Below are 11,690 nucleotides of genomic sequence, written 5' to 3' on the forward strand. Positions count from 1 at the left end.
CCGGTGTAAATTTCAAGGAATTCGACTTAATTTTCCAAAACGAGACTAAATGTAACACTTATAAGGACCTCATGTGAATGAACTTTAAGTTAACTATTTTATTAATTTTAAAATTAATTATGTTTCAGCAATATTTTTTTAATCTAATCTTACCAAATTTAATTAACCTAAATGAATTCATCTTAACAAAACGTGAAAAACACAAGACATATGATAGTTTTAAAGTTTTGAAAAAAATTTAGGTAAATAAGCAATATTCCAAATAAATGAATCATATATTATGTTTAAGTTCAAATAATTCATTATTATTTTATTGCAAATAAATTTAGTACACATTTTACAAACAAAGCGTTTTATTTGATAAAGCAAAACACAGCAGTTTGAAATTCACATTCGAATCCCATTAGAGATCAACATTAGAATTCGATTAGAGAATTAATGTTTTCTCGAGTCGAGAACTATGTCCCATTTTTGTTGAGATCGCTATGATTCTCGATAGTCATTCTCTAACGTTTGAGATTGGAGAATGTGGCTAGTTCTCCAATCATTCTCTAATCGATAACTAACCTCAATGTTTGCTGGGATATTGTCCGCCATATATAATCCATTTCGAATTTTTAAAATCTAACTTCAGGTTCGTAATCACCGACCCTGTAGCAAGTTTTAAGCCATTCCGATAAGATTTCTAATATTGGCCACTTTTTATCATTTGGTGATCCATAGTGGTCTATCGTGATTGCTATAAACTTTAAAATAAATTATTTTAAAAATTTAAAAATTTTTAATTTTCAACACTGCAACGAAATCTCGGCGAAGTTGTACGTGTCTTTTTGTTAAAATTGTTTTTTTCTTTTGTCTGATACTTTGAGACCATTTTTTTAATGCACTTCGCTTTGTCCATACACTCAATGTTTAGAGTTTTTAGAGCAGCTGCGGGTGTTACCGCATCTTCTGAAGTTACCACTTGAGGGAGATGGCGGCATTGGCGGTCGGTAATTTTTTTTTGGGGCGGCCACCTTTGTTGGACGACACTTCCAAAAAATTTTTCTTTATCCTTTGTACAGTAATGTGGCTTATTTTTAAACTTTTTAATGATTTCACGCAAACATTTTTTCTCCTTTAATAATTTCAAAATTCCTTCCTTAAGTTCCGGAAACACGTTCAATACTTCACACCTGAATGATCACATAATCACCAAAAAAAAAACCTTGAAGTTTGCATATTAAACAAAAGTAGCGTTACTCAACGAAAAATTGACGCGCGAGCATAACTGTAACATTTCAGTTACGTTGGTTTTTCACTGTACGTGCTAGTTTATTGTTTTCGGATGCTACCACATTTACATTGAATGATAAAACACTATACCCACATACAATATTTCAATTGAAACTTTAAGATTAAATTACTACCTGATGGGATATGTACATATGTGTACATATGTACACGTTAATTTTAGCGTTCACCAAAAAAAGCAATCGTTTCTGTTGAAACGATTAAGTTTTTTTTATCGTTTAGGTAATTATCAAAATAATTCTATTTTGGCTTTTAACGAAAAGAAATTCAATCGTTAATATAGAAGCTGTAGCATGCATTTAGATGCTATATGTTAATAGTGAGCTTGCAATGGCATAAAACAACAACTTTTCCTTGATTTACTTTGTTTCGATGTTAACGATTGATGATTTATTTCGTTTCCACGTTAACGATTGAGTTTTGTTTCGTTGATTTAGCTCTGGAACGAAACGAAATTATTTTGATAAGTTATAAACGTAATCGATTCATATAGTTTGTTGAGCATCTCTGATATACACACATATGGGTGTTTCCAGCGGAAGGTCCACCACGACAAAAAAAATAAAAGTTTTATATCTAACGTATTTACGGGCCGATTTGTCTGCTTTTTAAAATATATACTGGCTATGTAAGTAGAATCATGTTTTCATAAAATGGTCTTCCTAGGTGGTGCCAAGGTCGAGATATTTCGAAAAACCGTATTTATGGTCCGATTTGGTTCGAATTTGGCGTATGTGGTTGAAACATAATAAATCATAGATTTCTAATAAATTGACCCTGAGTTGGCGCTGAAGTCAAAATATAAAGTATATTCTACATAAAATACATGTTTTCTTTGCGTTGAAATTTAAAAGCAATATTAACAAAAATATAACGATGGAAATTTATGTCACGTGACGCCACGTCACGTCACGTTTCACACTTGGGGTTGTAAAAGAGAATTGAAACAATTTGCATTAATTCAAAAAACTCCAAAAACAACTAGAATTGCTCCAAATCATATTAAAATAAGTTTCATGAAAATAGCCATCCACAATTCGCAGAGTTTTGCGATTTTGTAAGAAAAGAAAAAATCAACTTCCATTTTTTGTCACGTAACGACACTCTCTTTAAATGCTTATATTTCAGGACCAAGCAGTTCGATTGATTTCATTTTTCGGTTAAATATAGAGCTAATTATGTGCTATACAATGGCCCAAAAAAGTTAAAGAAAACAAATGGTATTCCTTTTTTGTATCACATTGAAATCGTACGACTGTCACGTGCGCCACCATGGGAATGCCCATATGCTGCTAGCACTTACCTGAGAAGCCATGTAAATAGCAGCGGCTGCAACTGATATAGGTGATCTTCCTGGAACAATGTCCATTTCGACAGCCTTCTTTGCAATATACGTCGCGGCCCGCTGTACCATATTTGGTAGATCTAAAGTAAAAAATAGGGTATGTAATATTAAAGGGTTCATAAATATGTACGTGCATGCATTTAAGGAATGTTAATATTACCCAGATTGGCGCAAAATCGGGACATAAAATCTGCTGTGGTAATTAAATCCACACTAGTTTCAAGAGCCTTTAGAGTCAACTTAAAGCAACGTCCAATTTCTTTTTTACTTATTTTGCTGACAGCACAAATTTCCTTAAAAGTACGTGGCACACCCTCCTGTCGACACGCAATGTACAAACACGCCGATGCCTTTGCATCGTTCGACCGGCCCTTAAGATTTTTACCATCATGCACCTATGTTTAAAGTAAAATGTATGTAAAAAGGTAATATTTTTAACATTTGGTTATATTTGTTGCTAATCCTATCACTGTATCGTAAACTACAAAATAAAGTTACCCTCGATATGAAACTAGAATGTAATAAAAATGAAGCAAATAAACAAAATAAAGCCTCTGATGAGACCCCCCCCTTTAATGACGACCCCCTCAAACATTTAAAGGACTAAGATATGAGGGGCAAGTGAGGTGTCAAATGACAGAGATTGGCCTGGAGATATACAATAAAGTTTTATTTTATTGAAGCGGGTTGCCACCTGTTACAAGTTTTATTAAAATTATTTAATAAGTTACATGAACTAGATATTACAATATGGGTATCAATTGAAAATGCTTTACTTTTAAAGGACACGTAGAAGGGTTGCCACATGTTTAAAAAGTCAATTTCACTTTAATTAAGGGAAATAGGTAACTGAAATATGTATATCAATATGGGTATCAGACAAAATAAAAAAACTGGACATATTAAGCAAGAAATAAGTGAAGAGTAAAAACATTACTGAGCTAATTTAAGAGAACAGTAATTTGAAAAGAATGTAATCAGAACAAATCCCTGATTGACAATGTATGAATGTATGTATGTATTTGTAATAAAATAACAAATACGGTGTCGTAAACCTTTGGTTTGGCACAATTATTATTTTAGTTTATCATTATTATTATAAAAAAAAAACAAATTGACTTTACAAGCAGGTGGCAACCCTCTTCGTAATATTTGCAAGCTAAAACTTTCTTAACCCTTCGGAGGGCAAATTAGCCGCAAAAATTGTAATTTGTGGTTTTCAAATACCTGTAGGAGCTGGCCACTTAGTGACTTTGTAAGTTTTGAGATTCAGCATGGTTCACAGTTAGCTGTTACTTCCTGCGTTATATAGTTCAGTTGATGTTTGTATTTGAAAGTTGGTATCTCATATATGCGGCTGAATTGCCGCATCGCGCCCTTCCGTGTACCAAAAAAATTTGAAAAAATGTTCGCAAAATTTCGTTTAAGATAGTTGGAGAAGTGATTTTGTGATAAAAGTCTAAATCAAAATTGTTATTTTTTAAGTATTTTGTCATATGTAATTTTAAAATTATACTTTGCGTATACATTGCGTACACATTGTAACTATTATGAAATTCATTTTCTTAGGTTTTAGAGAAAAAGGATGTTTTTAAATGATGTATTTTAGAACGAATTTCCGTCATCCCTTGTCAAATTTGGTTTGGCGACAAACCGGTTTCGGCGTTGTGCCATCTTCTGTGTCATTTTCGTTCTCTCGGAAACAACAATAACCAAAAACAATATGTTTTTAAACTTATATAGAAGCGAACCAACTACGCAACAGAAATTGAAACCAGGAATATGTACCAGGAATAATAAGACAAAAATTAGTTGAATTAACTGTAACAAAAATGTTTGCAGAAAACATTTCAAGCATATTTTACAATATGTAGAATGTACCAACACCACTGTTGATGATGACGCATAACAATTTAAAAATGAAAAGCTTTCAGTATAAATACAAATTATTCAAATGTTTTATTTGAATGATTTTTCGACATAAATAATGCAGTCAACCTTTATAACGAAGCGTTTTTGTTGCCCCCACGCTTCTTCCACAATGCTGGGGTATACTCGCCGTGTTCAGGGTTCGTTACAATAAATTTGTAGGTTTCGGGGCTCTGGTAAATCGTACTTTATAAAATTATTCTCTTACTTACTATCAAACATATAACAACAAAACAATAAGAAATATTCGGTGCCGTTACTTGCAGTGGCTGGGTAACGATTCTTTGTTCCGTTACTAGCCCGTTAGACTGTAGTGGCGTGGCTTTAGTACTGGAGGGCAGCGCTGCTGACGCCAATGAATGGCACGCTGCTAACGTCGGTAAGTGGTGCTCTGGTGAGTTGCGCTCTGGTCGTGCCGGTGAGTGGCGCTCTAACAACGTCGGTGAGTAGCGCTCTGATGCCGTTGACAAGTGGTACTCTGGTCGCGCCCTGGCGTCGATGGCCAGTGGCGCTCTTGGTCGCGCTGATGAAAGGCGCTCAGCTAACGTAGTTGAGTAACACTCGGGTCGCGCCGATGAGTGGCGCTCTGATGACGTCGCTTTCTTTTCACGCCGGCGCTCTGGTGGCGGTGGTGAATAATGCTGGTGAGCAGCGCTCTAGTCGAGTCGGTGTATGGCTCTCTGGTGACGACGATGAGTAGCGCTCTTGTATGTAATGGAATCTGATTTTGTAACAGGTGGCAACCCTCTACATGTAGTTAAGAATATAACCCTTTTCATACACATTTCGACTGATACCCATCTTTTAATAATTCATTTAACTTATTAAAAAAATTTAATTTAATTTTTTAACAGGTGGGAACTCTAAAAAAAACAAAACCTGTATTGTCTACAAGTCAATCTTTTTAATCTGACACTTCATTTTTGAAAATAGAACGAATCGTGCAGATCTGATGACACTGACAAAAAATGAATAAATGATTTTATGCATTAGCAAAAAATGCATTACTCTCCGAAAAGTGCAAAAATTAGCAGGTTTTTATTTCTTTATTTATTTCATGTTATGTTTTTTCGGAAATACCACAGGGGCACCATGAGCTTAATTTTATTCCAATTTTTCATCTTTTAGCTCACTACTATCTATGTGGAAATAAAAAACGTCAAACCATTTTATTTCAAAGAATGTGTTTTTGACATTTTTTCCGTGAAGAGCTTACGCATGGCTATGCTCTTATTAATATTCTTAGTATAAAATTTGTCGACTTTAGTGGCTTCCTGGCGGCATATAATTTATTTTATAGGGAAATTTCTACTGAATTATTTTTAGTGGATAAATTACATTTACAAAAATACCACACACGTGCACATTGCAGACAACGAATTTTTCGATTTTTATCCACTTAGGCGGCACTGTGCGCTAAGCCGAAGATGTAATCGGAGTGACTTAAGTGTTTGTACAGAAAATTTAACACACCACATGAAAAAATATGACCATTTTGAAATGTTATGATTAGGAAAAAAATCTTTTTGCAGGTCATTGAAGGTAATTAATTGACGCATATTTCTGCAGAATTGTCCTTTTTTATAGTAGAGTAAACAACACACATTTGATCGTTAAAAGAGAAAATTAGAATTACAATTTAATGTTGTTGTTTTTGGATTAGGAACTGTACATATACATTTATTATATATGATTCTGCTATCTACTGTAGTTTAGGAGACACCAATTTAAAAATTTTTCAAATGTAATTTTTTAGTGATAAAAAGGGTAATTATTGTAAAAGCAATTATTTATAACAATTTGACGTATTTGTTTTTTCAATGAGAAAGTGTAAATATTTGTCTACACGGTTCAAACCTCATCCCGCTATATGGCATGTCTGCGTTCACATGGATTCAACGATAACACGTATGTACGTTTTATGAAACGTACGTTCTATCTCAAGTCCTAAATTTGCACATTAAACGCTTTTGTTCTAAAAATTTATTTGTTTTATGGATTTTGAATGCTTATTGTTCATTTTTTGAAACGTACAAAATTAAAATATTATATTAGCGAGTATTGTGGCTTATTTGGTTTATTTGTATAGCGTCAGCTATTGGTGCTAATAATATTATAATATTTTATTATTTTTAAAATTTTCTGGAATCATGGAAAATATAAATTTTTGTACAAGAATTCAATTTACAGTTGGTGTACCACAATAACCAATGTCAATGACACTTCTTTTAGAAGCCTATGATAAACGTTCAAAAATTTGATTCAACTTGTTCCTCATTTTTTTCTACAAAACAATAAAAACAAATAAAAACATATAACAAATGACTAAGTGACCATCAAGTCAAGGTGCAGGAATGGTATTTTCAAAGATAGTAGGTGCGAGTTCGAGCTTTAATTTAAGCCAGAACGGAAGAGCTTCTAAAATATTGCAAAAAAGGCGATTTTTTGACACTTTGACCTCGTTTTTTTAAAAACCTGGAGCTGATGGAAACTTTATGCTTACGGATTCGTAATCAACACAAAAAAGTCTATCAAAAACAGCTTTATCCAATGGGCGAAAATTCAGATTTCCGTTTTTTCTACAGAAATTTTTGCTTTTTTCCCGCTGTTTAGTTATACACCCCTATGCTGTAATCCGTCGTAGATTCGATTTTGCTACGAATCGTAAAATTGGTATGCTGAAATCCGCGTTGTCGTATCGTAATTTCGAAATTCGTAGGCCATCTTCGAAATTCATAATGTTGGTATGCCCGAATCCGACGTAGCTGTGATTTTTATGTATTTGTCGGAAATTTTGTACGAATAGCAACTCTTGTCGGAGCGAAACAAGTGTTTTAAAATATGTGTAAACGCAAAAATATGTATGTAAGTTGAAGTGTGAATAGAAAAAAAAATATTTTCATAAATGTTTACATAATTAACAGATCGAAGATCACAACAAATCGCTCGCAATACGAAAAACTGGTGGAATGCATCAGCAAAAGACCGGACATTGGTCGAGGCTTTGTAAAATGAGCTAAAGAGGATGTGGTGGAATTTTGGGATAGCGTTCCAAGAATTAAACCGGCACAATACCTCTTGAAATGGAGACCCTTAAAAGGAGGGAGCTTACATTTTATCATTTAAGCTAAATGTCAGAACAATCTCTTAGCATTCTTCTTTGTATATTAATGCAACTGTAAGCTGTTCTTCCTCCTGGGACAAAAGTGCACCGGCCACTGAATCCTTTGTATTCTACTTAATTAAGAAAAAGTCTTTTCAAATAATGATTAAACAATTTTTTTTTAATTTCACTATTCACTTGCGATTATGTATATTTATTTTGATTTGTTTCTGTTAACACAGCTGAATAAGAACTTCGAATTTCACTATTTTAGTTGGCAACGCCGTTGATAGTTACGATCGGATTACAGCATAGCAATTTTCGAATTTTCGGAACGGAGCTACGAATTCGTAACTACGAACTTTCGGATTACAGCATACGGGTGATAGTTTTGCAAAATAATTTAATGAATATCATCATGAATGTGCAGGCATGGGCAGAGGACGAGCACAAAATGGACTACCTTTTCTCAATATTCATCGCAATCTGGATGTTAATGTTGACTCAGTATTAAAAGAATTTTTGGCTCCTATTATGAGTTGCATTCGATCTTCGACTGTGGTCGAAAATGCTGATCGAACAATTTTTCATTTGGTATTATGGCGCTCATTCGATGAAGAATAGCGCTATTGTGTATTTCGCTCGTTTAGGTTGTTCACAATAGTATATTTTTCACCGCCGAGAAGCTTTGTTAACAAGTCGAGGAAACTAAATAGTGTGCTTATACATATGTACATTAGACTGCATCACTCCCCATACAAAAAAAAATCGGTACTATTTTTCCATTGGAATTATAAAATCTATTATATTTTAAGACGTCCACCAAAATATTTCGAAAAAATATTAAGATTTAAGTGAGCTGGACCAAATTCAAAATACCTCCAAAAATGGAGTTTTTTATGAATAAATTTAGTTTCTTAAACATTTTGTTTGAAAAAATCTCCTCAAATGACAGAACGGTTTGAGCTTAAAAAATTTGCATAAAAATATAAAAAAAAATTTTTTTTAAAAATTCAACGGAATCGTAATGAGATTTTTGAAGCTGTTTTTTAACTTTTTTCAAAGATTGGTATAAGAAAAACTTGAATAACTGAGCCTAAACTCTTCTGATTTAGACTTAAGAGGTGTCGGTGGAAAGGTATTTTCTCACCCTTTTTATATCTTTGCTAATAAACTCATTCAAAGGATGAAAGAGAAAGGTAGGATGAACGAACGTCATTCAAAGTTGATTTTTTTTTTTGCAGAAATAAAAACAGTGTGAAAATACCTTTCTATTGAGATCCCATAAGTCTACATCAGAATAGTTTTGGCTCAGTTATTCAAGTTTTTCAATCTTTGAAAAAAGTAAAAAAACAGCATCAAAAATCTCATTCTTACGATTCCGTTGAAAAGATTTTTAAATATTTTTATGCAGATTTTTTAAGCTTAATCTGTTTTGTCATCTGAGGGGACTTTTTTCAAAAAGTTCTTTACGAAACTATTTTTATTCATAAGAAACTCCATTTTTGGAGGTATTTTGAAATCGGTCCAGCTTACTTATATCTTAATATTTTTCCAAAATATTTTAGTGAACGTCTTAGAATATAATAAAGTTTATAATCCCGGCGGAAAAACCGCAACTTTTTTTGGTGATGCAGTCTAATGTGCATATGTAAATTTGTGCAAATTAAAATGAAATAAAAAAGAAAGCGAGTTTATAAAAACGTGTTAAAAATTAGTACAATAGAGTTCTGGTTGAACGATTCATCAGAGGATGAGAGCTTAGAAAACTGCCCAGGAGCAGAAAACGTTTAAGAGAGTTTAAGTGTAGTATTTCCAATATATTTTGGCATACAATATATTTAAGAAATTTTGTGATCCGAATCTATTTAAAATATATTAAAACTATAAAGAGCTCTATGTTTGTTCTCAGAGATCGTGCCAACAGAGTATTGGGATTTTCTTTCATAAGTAAAAAGTAGTATTCACGACGTTAGAACTGCATGAAATTAATAAAACTTGTTTAAAATTAGTGTATAGCCGCCAAAAAGTAAGAAAACAAATGCAAAATCATACATTTTTCACAATTTTCAAACACTTCGCTATACCAACGAAAGCCAACTTCTATTCGACAGAAAATTCGATACTCAACGAAAATTTCGACAGGCTTGCATAGCTCATAATACGAATTTCACTTTCGATAGCCACATCAGTACCCTCCGTCTTGCAATTAGCTGCTGCGTTTTCGCTTTTGGGAAGTTGAAGTTTTCTGCACGTAGTGGGTCAGGATTACCTAATAGGAATGGCTCAGAGTACAATGAGCGAGACGATAAAATGTGTTCTTCAAGAAGTCGAAAATAAGCTTTAAAGGAAATTCATAAAGTTTAACCCAGAAAACTCGGTAGAATGCATTGATACATTCTTGAGAAAATACAAAATTCCTGGCGGTTTGAAAAATGATTATCGGGCCGCCAGTGTACATACTTGGGCAATAGACTAGACCGACGATTATGTTTTTTGGTTCAATAGAATTTGGACAGAGCTAAAACTATATTCGGGATATGTAATATAACCATTCAAAGTTTCCGAAAAATGCATATTGATACAGAATGAAAATGCGTTTTGTATGGAATTTCAAAAGTGTTACATCAGACTACAAACATTTTGTAGTCTGATTTAACACTTACAAAATTCCATACAAAATTAATTTTCACTCTGTTTTAGTATGAATTTTTCAGAAACTTTGAAGGATTATTCTCAATATCCTAAATATAATTTTGGCTCTGTCCAAATTCTATCGCAAAAAACTTAACAGTCGGCCTAGTCTATTGGGTATGAATAAAATTTATAAAACTTATTTTTAATATTGTTATTGAGCTTTGTACCACGATTATTTTATAAGGAAAATGGAAAAAGCAACAAAGACTAAGCGGTAGAAGTTATAGCATCATCGATGTGCAAATTCAGAAGCGTTAACCCCTGAGCTATGCACACCCCGTAAACTAGTGTTGCTAATTCATTTTCCTTATTCAAGCTACTTCTATCAAGTGCAGCTGATTTGCCGCTATTTAAACTTGACAGCGTGGTTGCTGTTGTCAATTATATACATGCATTTGCTTTTCAGGAGTGCAATGGGGTATAGTCGTTGCGCTGGCTATGCAGTTACAGTTGCATGGCTATACTCAATCCCGACTCTTGCGTCCTCGTTCGCGCACTCTGGGCAACGTGAACAACCTATGTGCAAGATGCGGTAACCAATCCGAGTGGAGCCTTGGGTCACGGCAGAAAGAGAGGGAGCCTCGGTGGGGCCACTCCGACTTATTTGGTTTAAGGGCTCACTGGAGTCTGCAGCGTCTGTTGACCAGTAGGTGCGGCTGCAAGCGGGTGTATGCTTGGAGCAAGCGGCTCGCTATATAAACGTGTATTTGGTTGCGAAACCACCCCCGTCGTAAAAACCACTTCCAGTGAAGAAGCAAGGCAAAGCCTCGGATGAGACCCCCCTTATGATGACGATCACGGCAAACGTTTAAAGGACTACGATTTGAGGGCATGCACCTGGAATGTCCGGACCCTTAATGGGGAAGGTGCCTCTGCCCGCCTGGTTGATGTCCTCGTAAGGACAAAAGCTGACATCACCGCCATCCAAGAAATGCGTTGGACGGGGCAAGGCAAACAATGCCTGGGGTCTTGCGACGGTGGACGAGCGTCTAGCCACAATCCGCATCAAAACGAGATTCCTCAACATCTCGCTCATCTGCGCCCATGCCCCGACGGAAGAGAAGGATGAGTCGTCCAAGGATCTCTTCTGTGAGCGCTTGGAGCGTCGGAAAATTCAGCCTCCACGATGAAACGTCCGACAACGGATTGAGGCTAATCGACTTCGCCGGGGCCGGAAACATGGTAGTATGCAGTACTAGGTTCAGGCATAAAAAGATCCATCACCCTACGTGGCTGTCTCCGGATCGAAAAACGAGAAACCAAATCGATAATGTTATGATAGACGGAAGGCACGCTTCCAGTGTTTTAGACGTACGCACACTC

General features: G+C 34.7%; 1 protein-coding gene across 2 annotated transcripts in view; it reads right to left on the reverse strand.

Moving 5' to 3' along the window:
• Positions 1-2,596: 2,596 nt before the first annotated feature.
• LOC118735062 (transcription initiation factor IIB) overlaps positions 2,597-11,690 on the reverse strand; it is a gene marked incomplete at its 3' end in the record, with an annotated part of 135,094 nt that continues 126,000 nt past the window's right edge. For both annotated transcript variants that reach the window (XM_036464661.1, XM_036464662.1), the window contains 2 exon segments: positions 2,597-2,718; positions 2,799-3,033. In XM_036464661.1, coding sequence (XP_036320554.1) covers positions 2,597-2,718; positions 2,799-3,033 — 357 coding nt within the window.

This window comes from Rhagoletis pomonella, unplaced genomic scaffold (genome assembly GCF_013731165.1).
Source record: "Rhagoletis pomonella isolate Grant_MI unplaced genomic scaffold, Rhpom_1.0 Rhpom_scaffold_00003, whole genome shotgun sequence".
Classification (NCBI taxonomy): domain Eukaryota; kingdom Metazoa; phylum Arthropoda; class Insecta; order Diptera; family Tephritidae; genus Rhagoletis; species Rhagoletis pomonella.